We start from the raw sequence: 17,375 nt of genomic DNA, 5'->3' as shown, positions 1-17,375 counted from the left end.
CCCTCTCTCTCGTTATATTTGCCTATGTCTCACACCTTCCACGCCACCCTTGTCCCTGTCCCCCCGAAAATCATACTTTCTTTTTTATTCTTTTTCGGCCGGCCCCATTCGGAAACTACGATTTATACCTGTTAAACAAGAGCCAGGTAGAGCTCAGGCACGACTCGTCTTTCCAATCCGGGTAGTCACGTGTATCTGCGGAGGGGGACTTGGGAGTTTCCATTCGCCATCTCTTCGTTTTCTGAGGCTAGAGCTTTGTCAAGAATTATAAAATCATCCATTTCCAGGTCTCCTTCAAGGGCTCGTGTATACAGATGTTCCAACTCGGCCTGGATTCTGATAGACTAGTAGTTGAGTCGATAGCAACCAGCGAGTCCCTGGTGTCGTATGTCTTTTTTTTGCCTCCCTCTTTTTTACTACAGCCTCAATTTAGAAACACTTTTTGTTTCTCCTTCGGAGAGTGAAAAGTAATTTAGATATCTAAGATAATAGCCAAGTGGGTTAACAAATTCGGTCGCACGACGAAGACCTCCGTCGTATGGCTGGGCTCCTCGTTGGGCTTCATATCCGCCATCATCAACCACCGCAGGCTCCAATCCGAGGAAAGAAAGGAAGTCTTCCGCCTCCAAAGATGGAGCGCGCTCTGGAAATGTATGAGGCATGCACCAGGTCTTTGTGTCACCGGCGTGTTGCTAGCTCTCAACTTTGGCCGCGTTTTCTGGGACGCCAGGGGCATTTCCGAAGACGACCTCAAGTTCCGATACCTGCTTCTTCGAGGCGGTGCCATCGCGTTTGGTGGAGTCTTTGCCAGTTTCCAGCTCACGGATCTGTCTTTGCTCTGGAAACCGCCGCTCTGGGCTGTGGCCTTCTCTGGTGGAGCACTGATATAACGGGCGCCATTCCTGTTGTTACTGCTCCTGGCGCTTCTTATTAGTGCAACATGTGGTCCATCTTCAGCTGTCTTATTGCTGCCATCTCTGGACTGGGTAGATGATCCCCTGCCGAATCGGCCTGCGGTTGGCGGCGAACCGCAGCGAGATATAGACAAATTTGGGTTCTTCAGGTCGCCAAAGAGGATAGACTTTGGTCACCGTCGCTAACGACGTCTCGAGCTACTGCACCCGGGCCGATCTCCCGAGGGAGGAAAGGGAGTGCCCCACCGTCGGGATTTTCGAGATTGAAAACTGGTGCAGGACGTCTTCAGGTCTTCAGATAACGAACATATCCATAGAGGTGGGTTCTGGTAACTTCAGACGTCTCGAAGATCTCAATGGAGCTTGACGGAGTGCGCCCGCATGGACGTAGATGACACTCTAGATATGTTGCGACCGTACTTTGGTGAGCCAAAAGTTCAATGCATCCCTTTTGGCCCCAGAGTCAGATCATTAATCGCGTTACCGGGAGGACGAGATTTCCCATCGCGCCAACTATTCGCGGCATGCAAGGACGATTAGAAATCCACTTTATTCGTCGATGTCAGTGACAGCCTTGACAACTCGTTAGCGTGGCATATCCTAAAGTTCCCCTTGAAGCAGCCCACTCCGGTTTATGAGAGCTCTGGAGCGGAAGGAGAGCCGTACTGGATCGGGAGCGTTCGCATTCCTGATAACATTACGATCGGTGATGTTCAGTTGAGACCAAATGGACTCAATATGGAGTGTGTTCAACCTCCAGATCTCGGCGAGGCTACACCATCGATTGCGGCCGTGATTATGTCCCCGGTAGCGGGGAATCCCACCGACATGGAAGCGACTACGGCCACTTGGTGCTGTGCTATCTACGCTGGGTGGAGGCCATTGTCTTCCTACGTCAGCGCCGACGATCGGCTCTTCCATACACCGGACGTTTTAGATTAGACATTGGTCATCGCTCGATGGGTGAAGGCATCTCGCATTAGCGACTTCCGCAGACATATCCGGTTGACCTCGATTGGGGGAAGCGGGTAATGCCTCCTGACACCGCCCTAGACGCGCCGTTGAATGCAGCGGTCGAGGGCCTCGATAGGACTGCAGGGCCGGAGAGTCCTGGATTGATGAGCTACTCGCGATCGCGATCGCTGACGCACTATCTCGTATCGGTACGGGCAGCGCCACCAGTTGTCGTAGGAGAATATCTTCCCCGCGGAACCAAGGCAGGCCGTACGACGCATGCATGGGCCACTCTAAGAACCGGCTTGCCCAAGGCCACTCTCGACACGCAGGCAAGCCTGGACGACCTGGTCTCGAATCCGGAAAACCATAACCGAATTTGAGTACCGTCGCCAACGCTATGGCTACGTCTATTCCATGGAAAGCGTAGGAAGGCGGCTGGCTGCGACCCTTCTCCTGGGACACGCACTACTCGCCATAGGCTACACTGTCATCCGAGTTTGGACGGGATGGGACTCTCTTCCCTCCACGAGATCTTTGCCGCTGCGATTAACACGACGCCGACACGTACACTGGAAAACTGACGGCATTGAGCCATTGCCTTTCTGCTGTGTCTTACCGCTCTGGGCCTGCACAAAGGTCGGCCCGTGATACGCAGTTTCGGCCCTGGGCAGCAGCCAAGGGACAGAACACCATCACGACACACTTGAGGGTGGGTAGTCTTGTTCTCTGCAGTCCCTAGTAAGGATAGACAATTGTGATTAAAGCAATCTACCTTCTCGTGATTGTCTATTTTTTTTTCCTGTTTTTGCTCCTATGTCATCCTAGTAACCTCCGTTCTTATCTTCATCCGAGGGATGGATGGATCCAGGAATTTCTCCGTACGACTCAATTTCATCCATGACATTGGTCAAAATCTTCAGTCCTTTCTCCAGCTCCTCATCACTGATGGTAAGCGCCATGTGGACACGAATGGCAGCCTTGGTAGGGTAGATGAACAGGCCCTTCTGCCAGGCAAGCCGGGCAATGCGACGAGGCGTCACAGTTCCATACTTTGCCTCGGTAGCAATACTCATATCAGCACCACGAGAAGTGACGAACTTGATCCAGGGGTAGTTCCATTTAGATGTGGTTTCCTTCCACTTGGCCTCAATGGCAAAAGCTTTCTCTGCCAACTTTTCTTCGTCGTAAATTTTCAGAGCTGCAGACGTGGCGGCAATAGCTGCGGGGGCCATGGTGAATGTACCACCAGTCTGGAATGCATGAACAAGTGACATGGCCTCGTTATTCCCAAGAACGTAGGAAGCTGGAAAGGCTCCTCCGGTGATAGATTTGCCCAGGGTGATCATATCGGGCTTGTTCTCGGGGCCCATCCAATCGCTGCAGAGGAACTTTCCAGTCTTTGCGCAGCCCATCCGAATTTCGTCCGAGATGAAGAGGATGTTGTACTTTTTGCACAACTTGCGGACGCCAGTGGCAAACTGGATCTCTTCCTCAAAAGTCCTGACCACTCATCAGTCAGTAAAATGTCAAGAAATAGGCTGCGCGTAAGGTAATTGCTAAACCAAAACTCGCGGGGATCACGGCGACATGTCCGTAGGTTACGAAATTCTCGGGGAACTAACGGTAGCTTTCCATGGATACACTCCATAATGACGGCACACACTCGGCCGTGGAACTCGCTCAAGACGGCTTCAAAATCTTCTACATGACCGTAGCGAAGCAACTCTCCCGTCCGAGGGTGGCGGTTGGTGACAGTCTTGTTGAATGCGGCGTATCCTGGCTCATATTAGCACCTGACCCATGAATATGGCCCTCAAACTTTATTACCTGCTTGGCTACCGGGGTTCATAATAGGCCAGATGCCTGATGTCAGGCCATGGTAATTGTCTGAAGTTCCGAGAACGAGCACGTCCTCGGGGGAGATTCCCTTGTGGGTAATTCCCCATTTCCTGGCGATCTTGCAGGCAGTGTCAGCTGCTTCAGCACCTGAGACCATGGCAGTAACTTTGTCGTATCCAAACCGCTGGCATAGATCCTTAGCTAAGGTTGGCCATCCGACGTAGTGAGTAGACATGTTCACAAGAGTAACTAGACAATTGGGACGTAATTAGATCCATGGGCTGAAATGAGATACCTGGTGACTGTAAATACGTGCCTTTTCGCATAGTGTCCACAACAGCCTCGATAAGCTTAGGATGGCCGTGGCCTATATTGGTTGCGCTGAACATGGTGACGAAGTCGATGATTTCTTTGCCATCAACATCCTGCCAGACAGCAGTAGGAGCTTGATCATTAGGTAACGAAACAGACAGCATGAGCCTCGGGGATGTACTTTGGTTCGACTTACAATGAGCGTGGAACCCTTGCCAGAGACAATAAAGCCCGGTGTAGGTGCGAAACCTCCCACGGAATACTGATCCTCGAGCTGTAAGAGCTCTTGGCTCGAGCTAGACAAAGGCTCGCCGGTCTTGATGGACATTTTCCTGACTTGGGCGGGCCGCCTTCTTTGGCAGTAATGCAAGACGGAAACAGAATGGGCATGTCAATGGTTGGTTTTTGGGCCTATGAGAGGTTGGGAATCGTTAGCAGCTGTTCTATTACTTATATAGATTCCTTCCGCCATGCTACTTACTAAAATAGATGTACTCTCTCGAGGAATGGTCGGACGATGGTCCCCTGACCCATGGAATATAGCGCGGTTATCTAGCCGCGTGAACCAATATGCAGCAAATCAAAACGAAGATGCAATATTGAGCGACACGGACCCACTGATAAGAGCGCTTGTTAGGCAATCTCGCTTCCCCTGTATCCAGGATCGAAGGGCCGAAGCGGGGAAGCAGATGCTCCCCAAGCCATGACGGCAAGAGAGTTGAATCCAATTAGACAAAATTTAGTGAAGTCCTTCTTCGGGAATAGGCCCGGAAAGGAAGTAACTCTCCGACATGTAGACAGCACAGACTAATCGCTCGAGTCCATCTCAGCTTATTGCAATCTTCACCCTACGGAAATCGCACCGAGTGGTAGTTTCGAGTAGAGGATAGTCTTCAAATCAAGTCCGTTTGTTGCCTGCTTCTTACCATTCAAACTGTGCTCTTGGCGACTCGGCTGCACAATTCATGTTGATGGAAATGAGTAATGATTTCCTCGAGTCGGAATCTTCTCAATGCTGTTTACTTCATGACTGGCAATACAGCTTGATGTATGCCTGAGTATGGCGCCGTAGGGCCCCCCTGAGTTTACCGCGGTTAAAGAGCGGCTTGGACCCGCCGCAGTTAACAGATATCCTTCGCCTTGACGGCTATTTAGGCTAAATATGAAATACAGGGGCATTCGCTTGGTTATCATTGACATATATAGGTGGCATACGTGCCTAACCGCGCTAACCGCCCGCTAACCGCCCCCTCCTTTTATCCCCCTGGTATAGCCTCCAGATATGCAGGATGGCCCATCCTTAGCCTTATCTGTCTCTAGGCAGTGGATCCCCGAGTGAGACGCTAAACTAGCAGGGTTCGTCGATTCAGTTATGGTTGTTGAGGTGAGATTCGGCTGAACCATGATCGTGGCGATGTTGCTGGCGATGATAAAGAGGAGCAGTGGACCAATTCAAGAATCAAACCTTTGAACGGTTGGCTGTCGTAGCATTCTTTCTAGAGGTTGGCTTTCTTTTACTCTTTCCTACTACGGCCTCGGAGTTTTCCCACAGGCTCCTCCAACATGTCATCTATCAAGATTTGTGATGTCTCTACGACAGAAGGTCTTACGGCCATCGAAAATCCTCATGAAGTGGTCACAAGACTCGTGAATGAGGACAAAACACGATGGTACCGTAAGGAGAATCTTAGACGCCTCTACTTGTTCCTGGTCCCCTCTGCAGTTGGCATTGAGATGACTTCAGGCTTCGACGCTAGCGTCCTAAACCGTCTCCAGGCGGTGGAGAAATGGAATGAATGTAAGCACCTCTGGTCCTTCCTCCTTTCAACCTACTGGTACTGATCACTTAACTATCCTCGCGGGGCCATCCTTGGCATAATTATGGCCATTATGGCTGTTGGATATGTAGTAGGAATCCCATTCGTTCCATTCTGCAATGACCGCTGGGGTCGTAAGTTTTATATCATTCTGGGATCTGCTATTGTTGCACTCGGTGTAGTCTTGCAGACGGGCGCTAAAAATCGTAAGTTATGGATTGCTATTTAAAACTCGGCCCGCCTACCCAGCACGAAAAAGAGATGCTAATCCGTGTACCCTTCTCTCAAGGTGCCATGCTGATCGTAGCGAGGTTCTTCGGGCATACCATTTGCCATTACTGGTGCCTCTTCGCTTCTCGCCGAGATCTCGTACCCGAAAGAGAGAGCAGTGGTTGTGGACTTGTTCCACGAGACTTGGTACGCAGTGCGAATTATCGCGGCGGGCATCACTCTGGGAACCTTCAACCTGCCTAACCACTGGAGCTGGCGGATCCCCACGCTGCTACAAATCTTTCCGTCGGCGTTGCAGGCCACGTTCTCTGGTAGGACAACTCCTAAATCTCAATTCTCCCAAATGCCTAAAATGCGTATGAGGACCCAGTTAACGGTTTTTCGTCGTTTAGGTTCGTTCCCGAGTCACCCCGCTGGCTGATCGCAAAGGAGCGCTACGACGAAGCCCTCAAGATCCTCGCTACTTACCACGCCGAAGGTGACTAAAGCTCCCCTCTCCTAGCCGCAGAGTTCCAAGAAATCCGAGCCGCGAATTCGACTTGAAAAGGAGGCAACCGAACAGCCATGGATGGAGCCCTTCACGACAAAAGCTAATACCCAACGCGTCTTCATCGCTATCGGCGTCGGTCTCTTCGCCCAATGGTCAGGCAACGGCCTCACATCGTACTACCTAGCCAAAATCCTCGCGAGCATCGGAATCACCAGCCGCCTCGCCCAGAGTCAGATCAACCTCGGCCTCATGTGCTGGAATCTCATCACAGGCGTCGCCGGCAGCATGGTCCAGCATTAGGCGCCACGTCGCACGCAGCTCCTAGCTTCGTTTGGTGGCATGACTATCGTTTTTGCCCGCTGGACCGCCGCATCGGCCATGTACGGCCAGGACAACACGAACACTACTGCAAGCAGAGCCGTGGTAGCATTGATTTTCGTCTACTACATGTGTTACGATATGATTATGCCCTGGCTTATCTCTACACCATGGAGGTATTCCCGTACCTGCAGCGGAGCAAAGGTATGGCCGTTATGCTCATTGTCAACCGCGTAACGTTTGCGAAGTAGCGATTGGGTAGAGTCAGTAGAGAAGCGGAGAAGATCAGAAAATACTGCAATTGACTGCCAGTATTTATATACATGTATCGAGAGGATCCTGGAGCTTGCGCATTTTGACATACATGTGGTTGAAAGGTATAATGTAACAGGCAGATAAAAAGGTTACGTATGAGAGTCAATGGTGTGTGCATAGAATTGATAGGGCGTAATGGTAAAGGGTTGGAAGAAGCATTTTCTCTAGATCTACTTCGTGCCCCGGGCATCAAGGACCTCTCTTTATCTTCTGTGACATCGAAATGGGTCTATACATCATGGGAAAATGGCTATTTACAAGCACGTAAATAGGAAGGTGGCCCAGGGAGCCCTAGACGACGATCACCGGGTTTGAGTCAGATATGATAATGTAATGGCATACCATTCGTCCACCGGACTCCCGCCGTCGGCGTTAGGAGCTCTTATGAATCAAGTAGTGGAAGATGTGGATTCGGACATCTTGGAAAGCATTTCAGTATTAATACTAAGCCAGTGATATACCTAAATTGTGCCCTTGAAATATTCTTGACAACGCCCACGGCCCCTGGCCGCTCTCATTACTACCTCGCAATAGAGCCAACGCATTCATGATCCCCTCGATGTTTCTAAAGCCGATCGTGTTGGCCATGACTATAAGTCGATTTTGGACCACATCGTACTGATCCTCGTCAGTGATACACGACCCAATTACCGCGATCGGCCAGGGGAGAATCGTATCCAGCGGTCTCCCAGGCGGCAACTTGTGCAGAAGTGCTAACCCTTCCTGGACAGCTGCAGACACTAGTCCTTGGTAGTAGCTCTGAGCATTCGGCGCAGACTCGACGAGGCGTGTGTACAGATGAAGCAAAAGCGCCTGCTGATATAGACGACCAGCCGTGGCCTGCTCCGGCGTGGCCTCTGAGGTTGGTCTCCAAGACAGAACATCGACTTGAAGTTTGGCAAAATTGGCAAATACCTCGTGGGGAAAGCCCACGCCGCCATTGGCTTCCTGGTCGGCATGAAGGACCGCGTCAAAATGTATGATGTCCGGAATAAGAAGAAGGAGCTCTAACCAGCAACCGCATAGATTCCCAGTATAACGCGACTCTGCTAATCTTCTAGCCTCATCCTTAATCGCAGTGGGCAACTCAAACTGCGCCCTGCCTTCGGGGTTCATGCAGAGTACGGCTACAGTTGATGCGTAGACGTAGTACTCGACAATGAAATCCCGAAAGGCACCAGATATCTGTTGTCTAGCATATCTTAATGCCAAGGGTAAAAACTTGTGTGCAGCCTCAAGATGACTGAGGCTGATACCTTCTTTATCCCCTTTAATCGCCTACGGACGAACAGATCAGTCTTAGGATTTGGCAAAGGCAATGAGGGTAGAATTAAGAGCCGCAGACCTCTGTAAAACATAATACCAATGCAGATATTCCAACTGTATGAAGAGTTTCGCTCCCAGATTCAGGGCTATGCATATACGCTGCTCTTCGAAAGAGGGACAGGGACTTGTAGTAGTGCTTTTGAGCAGTCGTAGCAAGTTCTACGCCGGCAGTTATTGCTCTGTGCAGGGCGCTCTGCGTAAGGATGAGATTCAGGAGAAGGTCGTCGGATAGGGCGAGTGGCACGAGGAAAGTCAGGAAAGGGTTCGATGAGGTGAACCCAGACCACATGCTGGCAGAGGTCTTGACGAGGTAATGCCCAAAGTCATGGAAATCCTGGTCGGCCCAAGACGACATGTGGTTCGGGAAGAACGAAGGAGAGGCCCTGGGCTCCCCGAGCGGAGTGTCTTCGAGGGCTTGTAGAGGTTGCGATACCATGAGTGCATGGTTGGCAGATGCATCGGGCACATGGCCAGCCAGCGCCGGATCAGGTATTGTTTGTGGTGAGCGAGTTGGACAACGGATAAAGGAACCGTCGCTGTGGTCGTCGACTATTATGTGGGAAGATGCAGGGGTTGTCAAGTCCAGATTGAAGACAGCCGCATCCCACGGGGATGGGTTCTGGCCTAATGGCGAGTTAGAAGCAAGTGGAAATGATATGAGGTCGTGTTGCCAGTCGGGTGGGACTTGGGGACTGGGCTGGCCATGCTCCCCTTCGGAGCCTCTGTCTCTGAACTGGAAACTAGAGCCGCCAAGGCCGATGGAGACTGGGTGGGAATTGGTGTTTGGCCATGTGCATTCCAAGAAATTGCGCTCGCAGCCGCGGCAGACGGGTTTCGTCTCATCGCACTTCTTCTTCCGCGATCGGCACTTGAGGCAGCCCGTTTTTACTCGTACGTGCTTTGGCATTTTTGCACAGATTGGGGTAGCATTTGACGCGGCAATATCAAGGGCAGAATTCGACGCAGCAACATCAATGAATCAATGGATCAATGGCCGAGAAGACTTTCGACTGGAGGTTCATAGCGTAGGTGGCGAAGATTCTCTGGTCCATCCACGCAAGATAACGGGGCAGTGGGGAAACATCAACAAATGCGTGCGTGAAGTACATAGGTACATGAGCAGGGTCAATTGACAACGGCACTTTTCAGTGGGGGTGAACCTTGTCGGCCTCGAACCCTTGCCAACACGAGCTGACACAACACCAAACACCTTCGGCATAAAAAGTCATTAGCGCCACATGTTCCCACCTGTCCAGTTCCATTCATGACCTCTGTCTCCATTGATCTTTTCTACTGCGCAGTCCACTACCACAGGCTAGCACAGTCTCCGAAGACCGAATCCAATTAGCATCGATTTCTATCCCCATCTCCGGCGCCGTCCTAGGCACGTATTGCTAACCCCAGATGCCAAGATCATGCCAGTGACACTTTTTTGGGGGAATACAAAGGAAACTCCTCTGAATATGGGTCCTTGTACGAAAGTAGATGTCTTCCGTTTCGGTGTGCCAAATGCCTTACGATAGGCTGGACGAGAAAATTAGGGTGGCATCAATGGATACAATAAATCCTCGGCTGGAAGGTCAAGCTAAGACGGCTCTTAAATGCAACACCACCATCGGGAGATGGTCGGTGAGCCGATCTCTTCACTGGGAATTGGATCTAGCAGCACCTCGCCATGATAACAAACAGTACGAAGTACATAGCGTGGTAGGACCACTGCATTACTCAGTATACGCACTGCATTATATGGCACGTCCATCAATGCGAGTGGTCGATGGGGTCAGAGGTGGATATGAAGCGGGGTCTCCGATTGCTCATTCCCAGTGCCCAGTGGTTCCATTAGTTTTCTCTGGCTGAATTCGTAACCGCGGTGCGGGCTAGCGTCGTTCGTCCATCGCCATATCTAGCGGAGTCCATCATCGACTCGGATGTACTGGCCAGGCATAGTGCTCGTAAGCTAACCCTGAATGCTACGCTCAAGAAGGGAAGGGCTCAAAATTAGTGTGTATTACTTTACACGTCCGAATTTGGTCCTACGAAGTAGCTTATATGGAAAGGTTGTAGTTGTGATGTGATGTGATGTGGTGTGGTGTGAAGGAACTGGGCATTGACACGTTGCAGTTCTTTCCCAAACTGTCGAAGCAGAGCTACTGACAAACCGAGGTCGAAGGATTTATGGCGATATTCTGCAGAACTACCAGGAACAGAGCAACGAGGACCAATTCAAATTCCGTATTATGAGCAAGAAAGCCCGCGATTGTTGCATAATATATGGTTTGTTTCATGTCACTCAACGCTGATGCCTTGTTGATGCCTAGACTTGGTCCGACATTAGATATCGACAGGTCGTGAATCTGGGTTACTCCAGTATCTTTGTTTGCAACTTGTACCGTTGTTTACAACTTGTACCGGAAGCTAATAATTTCCTTATAAGTAAGATCACGGAACCCGTCTGCTTCTTCATCCACCTCGCTTGTACCCAGATTCCGGCCCGCGGCTGCAGCTATCTTGTTTAACCAATGCTAATATGAACCATTAGATTCTCCCATTGTCCAAACTAATGATTCTCCGTCCTGACGTTCTTTAAGGCTGACTACTCGTCGATACTCTTGTTAAGATCGGGCTGCAGTCTCTGGAATGGAAGTTTTCTACCTTCTATGCGGCTTGGCGGTGCGCCGAAACTCCTTTTTCCTGGGAAGTTGGAGGGACGCCATGAGGCGGCTACTCGTGTTGCTGACGACGCCGTTACCATCGGCACAGACACATCGAGTATGGGCAAGCAGAATAATAGGGAAATGTAAAGGAGAGCGGAAACGGCTTGAATGCGGTAATTGCTACCCTCAAAAACCCAACTTAGAACGCAAGCTATGGGTTCCGGGTGTGGCGTAGTTTCATGGCCGTCCTTGAGGCATGTAAAAGAAGCCCGCCCCGTTCAGATTCGATTTCGGCTCGGAAAAGATCGGTTCGTCGTGGAATTGTATGTGCCCTCGTATGCATTTACTTGTCGGCTGCGCCGGTTTGGAGATACGTATTGCGATATTAACTGGAGGTGTGAGAGGTGATTCAGGTGGGGTACATCTAGTCCTATCCCAGCTACAACGACAGCAAGCATAGTCGTAATATTTTGGATACTTGATATTCTCGGTACCCACGGTAATATCACTGTGGCTAACTCCATAATAACCGGAAATCACCGTGACTCCTTAGCATTGACCTGGATCTGGGGCTATCCTTCCCTTATCTGTCGCCACCTTCGCTCTTCCTAGAAGGTAGCCTAGCCTCGACACGAGTATGAACCGCCATCTTCTACCTACCCGAGGCCAGAAGCTAACGCCCCGTTCATCGGCAATTAGTCGGAACTGTGGCTTACACTTTGGGCTATATCTTTAAGCGCGCTTATCATGAGCCACCCGTCCCTAGTGCGGTAAAGTAGATAAGTAGACCTAGATAAGACAGTCCTGGCTCGTTGATATCTGGGAAATGAAATGATAACAAGAAAATTTCTAGGAGACTCTTTAAGCGCCCTTATCTCTCTGTTATTTCTTCGGAATAAAGCTGGTGTGTCTTTCACACGCTTCAACTCCTGGCTGACTTATCTAGCCGCTAGCGTATCGCTTCAAGCAGCCTCGTGTAGGCGCGGTTATCACATTCGATCTGACAATTGGCAGCCGATATCCGCGTAAAAAGCCAAGCATAGCTAGGTTACGTAGGGCCGAACGAAAGTGGATGAAAATACAAAATCCAATGAGTATAAATAAATGAATCGGCCATCACCACGTGCTGCAGATGAAGTGAAAAACAGCTAACCCAGAACTCAGACCCTGGAACACGACTGACAGCCCCACTTCCACGCTCCAAACCTGCAACAACAGCCAAACCTGCTTGCACAACCAAGTCCCATATACCTCTATTTAAAGCACCCTTCTATTGGCGACTATGCCTCCCACGGTCAGTCTTCAAGACTCGCCGCAGCCGGCCGTCATCAAAGAGACGGACGACGATCGGTGCCGGACGGTACCCACGGTGCGTGTCTTTGAAGCTAAAACCGCCCACATCGATGATGTAGTTGCAGCTATAATCGTGGCAGGCGGGTGTATCATCCGCGGAGCCGCCACACCCGAGGAACTCGCTGATATCGAGCGTGATACTCGCCAATTCATACTCGGAGATGGGGATTGGAGCGGAGAGTTCTTTCCAAAGGAGACGAAGCGCGTCATGGGTCTTTCAGGAAAGTCCAAGCCCTTCATGACAACCGTTGTACGGAACCCACTAGCACGAGCGGTCTGCGATCGCCTCCTAACTTCGACCTTTAAATGTTGGATCGGGTCGGAATACAAAACTTTTGTCAGCAAGCCACAGCTCAACAACACCATTATCTTCAGCATTGGCCCCGGAGCACGGGCTCAAGAATTACACCGGGACGACATGATTCATCATAACGTCGTGAAACGCCGAACGCCGGCGGAGTATGAAATCGGACAGGATACCGGGATAGGATATTTCGTCGCCGGCAAGAAGAGTACACGAGCGAACGGCGCAACCCGCTTCATTCCTGGATCACACCTCTGGGATCACACCACGCCTCCCGATGAGAGCCTCGCATTCCATGCAGAGTTGGAGCCAGGCGATGCTTTCATTTTCCTCTCTAGTTGTTTCCATGGGGGCTCTGCAAACACTACGCCCAATGAGGAGCGTCTGTTGTACAGCTGCTTCTTTACCAAAGGCTTCCTACGCCAGGAGGAGAATCAGTATTTGGCATCAAATTACGAAGAGCTCGCGTCAATGTATGATGACGAAATGTTGGAATTGATTGGCTATAATCTGAGCCCGCCATTCCTTGGATGGGTCGATCTCAAGCATCCACTCGAACATCTTAGGGGTTCATCCGGATTGAAAGATCTGTACTAGTATAAGATACAATAGCGCTTTAAGTGGTTAATACATTCTATCTCATTTAGCACTGGTTCCGAAATTAACTGATGAAGTTCGCGATAGCAAGCGTGGTTGGGGCGGTTTAGCAAATGCACAGATCCAGTGCAAGGCATGACCACCAGGAGGCTTGGACTTGCTTCCATGGCTGCATTCCTAAAAGTGAACCGGGTCGCATACACAGGGTCGATAGTGGAGCGAGTATTTCAACTTGTAGTTAGGTACGCAGTACCTCTATAATCTCTATTACATCGAACATTCCATGAAGGACGATCGACTGGTAGGTTCGAGAGTCTCGAATATTTGCTGCGGTTGCACAACGCGTTGAACTTCCGTTTTGGCCAGTAGGTCGGGAACGCTCGCCGCAGGGCAGGATAGGCCCATACCACATCAGTCACCTGGAGCCCGCCGGAAGTAAAATGGAGCTTTTAAAGAATTCCTCAGTCGAAGATGGCGTGATAGAAGGGGCAGCGAAGGGGAGCCAGGTCCAACCGTTCTCCAACTTTCATTACGCATTTGCTGCTGTCTCATCGAACAAATGGCTGCACGAATGTCAACGCAGCTATCAGGCTCTATCGAGGAGGAGATGCCCAAGGATACGAATAAGGGCATTGGTACAGATTATACCCACCCTCATTCCTTGAACAGCGGCGTTCCCGTGGACAGCATCCAGCCGCCAAAGGTCGGCGGAGAGGTTTCCGTTGACGAAGCCGTCCTTGAAAGGTATCTCTCAGCTGAAAACCAACGACGTTAGCAGCTGGGGAATCTATTAACCATTGTAGCCTTTCCGATCCTTGGGACGAGGTTGAAGTCGGCACATCATTGCGGCTCCTCTGTTTGGGCGTTAACTATGAAGCTGGTTACTGAGCTTCCGGATGGGTCGACAAGACCTTACTTTCTGAAGGCATGACTCGTCTAAAACCTCGGACGGTTGATATGTCCCCTTGTGACCGCAAATTAATGCCGTGGTAATCTACTAGGTTATCCCCAATGACGATCCTGGGAAGCACATGAGCGAAGGCGAATTCGAATTGCTCCGCGAGATTCATAGAGTGGTCCCATCATTCGTTCCGCAGGTCTATCATTGGGATCATGTCAAGAAGGGTGAAGGATACTTCCTCTTTGCTGAGTTTAAACAAGTTGGGAAACAACCGCCGGATCCTCCCAAGCCGTGTCGAAGACTTGCAGAACTGCACAAGAATTCCAACTCCACGACCGGCAAATTTGGCTTCCACGCCTACCGCAGGATATTGGCTAGGAGGACGCATGGACGGTGATGTTTTCAAAGGTTCTTGCGCGAGCTACTGACGTAGACGAGAAGAAACATGGGACTTGGCCCGAGCTCAATAGCTATCGGAAACTGCTCTTCGGCCGAGTTATCCCGCGCTTATTGCTTCCATTAGAGAGCGAAGGATGGTCTGTAGAGCCGTGTCTAGTTCACGGGGACATGTGGGATGAAAATTGTGCTGACGATATCAACGCTGGTGAACCCTTTACATTCGACGCCGGGCCACTCTATGCCCACAACGAATACGAGATCGGAGATTGGAACCCGCCAAGGCATCGCCTCAGCAAGAGGACCTACATCCAAGAATACCAGAAACACTTCCCGGTCTCCGAGCCAGGTAACGTTTTCCTTTCCGCGCCTCATTATGCAGTCTAACTGTTATGCAGTTGAGGATTGGGACGATAGAAACCTGCTATACTCGATGCGTTGGAACATCTCTTGTTCGACATTGATCCCCTCGAGCGGCCAGAGACTTATGTAAGCTTTCATATTTTTTTCCCCCGCCAGATTGAACGCCTGCAGTTATCAGCTCTTGTCACTAACACCCTCACAGCGTCTTTGAGGACATGAAAACTCTGTGCAAGAAATTTTGCCCAGGAGAATTTCAAATGGTCGAGGCGAAGTTCAATCTCTTGGAATGGGCAGACCACAATCTAGTGTGACACATGGGTTGGGAACTGAGGAGCCTGACGAGCAACACGAGAAGGAATCGTTCTGGCATTGGCAAGATTTCTTGTAGTAGTAGACTGGCGCGATGTTATAGCCTCTGATTCTATCCTCTATTTGGGCCCGTCGCTGGCCACGTTCAACAACAAATTATGTCCACCTCATTTCCCCGCCACATTCCACAGTGTCACGGCCCGGCCCGAACAATTGTCTCAAGTTGAAGGGTTCAAGTTACTTTTCTGATATTATTAGCCATCATGAGGGACAAGTACCTGATCGGATCAAATCATATATGACTGTTTTATTCTGCCCCGAGCGGGGTTCGCAGGTCCCAATTATCATCCCATCCACTTCAGATTTATTAAGTTTCATCTAAACACCTCGTTTCGTATCCATCCTGTTCGATTATGGAGGAGAATTCATCTCAATTTTCGTTCCCCCCGTTCTCGGATCTGCCCCTGGACCCTACTGGCCCACCAGGAAACGCCTGGGGCCGCTTCGGCCGGGATGATCGTCTGGGAATGTTGAACCTACTGACGCCTTCAACCGTAGCCCAGGCGGCGGCGGAGATAAGGACTGGGATACGGGTGTCCCTAGACTGGCCACTGTCTAAACCGAAATATCCCGGCTATGGGCGGCCGCAATTCAGACACGAGATAGTCAACCGACCGAGGGGCCCAGGCTTGAGGGTGGTGAATGATGACATCTTGACCTTTAATACCCAGACGAGTACCCAATGGGATGGGTTCCGCCATTTCGGTACGGTATCTCCATTTTACATGAACTTTCATTAAGGAATAGGAACTAATGCAGTATTCACATGTGTCAAGGCTATCTTGATCAGAAACGTTATTTCAACAATGTAACCCACGACGACGTGATGTCAAGCCAAGTACTGGGAACTGATGGTAGGTCTAGAAGTACTTTCTTCCGCCCTCTCATTGTGGAACTGACCATTTGTAGCTTGGTCGGAGTCTGGGGGAATTGTGGGACGCGGTGTGCTAGTAGATTACGCCTCGTGGGCAGAGGAGAAATCCATCCCCCTGAAGCCATTCCAGTCATTTCAGATCCCCTTTGCGCATATACAAGATCTAATCATAGACCGCGGTATCACATTCCAACGGGGAGATATCCTCTTCCTTCGAACGGGCTTCACATCGGCCTATAACGTCCTCACCGAAGAAGAGCAAAAAGCAATCCTCCAAACTACAAATTTCAGTGGAATAGAGTCGTCAGAGGCGACTCTCCGCTTCTTGTGGGACCACCAATTTGCTGCTGTTGCTGGGGATGCTCCCGCATTTGAGAGGAGCCCACCAGTCGGTCCGGACACGGACTACAAGTATATTCTCCATGAATGGCTGCTTGGAGGCTGGGGAATGCCAATTGGTGAGCTATTCGATTTGGAAAAGCTGAGCGAAACTTGCAAGAGTCTCCGAAGATTCTCGTTTTTCCTCAGTAGTATGCCTCTAAAGGTAAATCGCGTCTGCTGACTCTCAAGGTGTTGAAGTGGGAAAGGGAAAAGCTGACTTGATCTTAGGTTCCTGGGGGAGTCGCTAGCCCTGCCAACGCCGTCGCGATTTTTTAATCATCTCGGTCAAGTCATTTGTCTCCTGTTCGAGGAACGACTGTCATCAGGAGGAAAGATCAAGTTGTTGGAAGAGGTAATTGAAGAGAAATGGGGTCAAAGTGGAAGAAGATAGCATTCCGTCCGATGTTGAAGCTCTGTACAAAGGTACCTTGGTGATATTACGACATTTTCCCAACCATGGATGCTCTGATCCTGAGGCTCCCTTGTTCAATGATAACGTCGACAATTTTCGCTTTGACTTTTCACTTCACCTTGGTGATTTAAAACGATCGGCATGATTCTGATCGGCCTTGCAGGATCCCCATCATTCGTGGCTTTGGCAGAGACGAGATCAGAGTGAGACTTGTCAGCGAGAGAAAGAGTTGGGCTCTCCTCGTACGACTCA

At 50.4% G+C, this 17,375-nt stretch overlaps 3 protein-coding genes and 1 pseudogene across 3 annotated transcripts; 2 read left to right on the top strand and 2 right to left on the bottom strand.

The window, feature by feature from the left end:
- Window positions 1–2,692: 2,692 nt before the first annotated feature.
- Window positions 2,693–4,350, bottom strand: SAPIO_CDS9229 (uncharacterized protein; the record flags this gene model as incomplete). The annotated part of the gene is made up of 5 exons (XM_016790674.1): window positions 2,693–3,371; window positions 3,494–3,647; window positions 3,699–3,911; window positions 4,006–4,135; window positions 4,219–4,350. The coding sequence occupies 5 exons, from the start codon at window positions 4,348–4,350 to the stop codon at window positions 2,693–2,695; spliced, it is 1,308 nt and encodes a 435-aa protein (XP_016639977.1).
- A 1,235-nt stretch (window positions 4,351–5,585) lies between these two features.
- Window positions 5,586–6,860, top strand: SAPIO_CDS9228 (uncharacterized protein; the record flags this gene model as incomplete). The annotated part of the gene is made up of 5 exons (XM_016790673.1): window positions 5,586–5,820; window positions 6,022–6,045; window positions 6,151–6,381; window positions 6,441–6,548; window positions 6,661–6,860. 5 exons carry the CDS (start codon window positions 5,586–5,588, stop codon window positions 6,858–6,860), a joined length of 798 nt encoding a protein of 265 aa, XP_016639976.1.
- A 587-nt stretch (window positions 6,861–7,447) lies between these two features.
- SAPIO_CDS9227 (uncharacterized protein) lies at window positions 7,448–9,426 on the bottom strand (the record flags this gene model as incomplete). The annotated part of the gene is made up of 4 exons (XM_016790672.1): window positions 7,448–7,484; window positions 7,536–7,574; window positions 7,693–8,394; window positions 8,618–9,426. 4 exons carry the CDS (start codon window positions 9,424–9,426, stop codon window positions 7,448–7,450), a joined length of 1,587 nt encoding a protein of 528 aa, XP_016639975.1.
- Window positions 9,427–12,455: 3,029 nt separating this feature from the next.
- Window positions 12,456–13,427, top strand: SAPIO_CDS9226 (annotated as a pseudogene; the record flags this gene model as incomplete).
- Between the last annotated feature and the right edge of the window lie 3,948 nt (window positions 13,428–17,375).

This window comes from Scedosporium apiospermum, assembly GCF_000732125.1.
Source record: "Scedosporium apiospermum strain IHEM 14462 chromosome Unknown SEQ_SAPIO_0132, whole genome shotgun sequence".
In the NCBI taxonomy this organism is placed as follows: Eukaryota; Fungi; Ascomycota; class Sordariomycetes; order Microascales; family Microascaceae; genus Scedosporium; species Scedosporium apiospermum.
The sequence above is the reverse complement of the archived record's forward strand: the minus strand, read 5'-3'. Positions and strand labels throughout refer to the sequence as shown.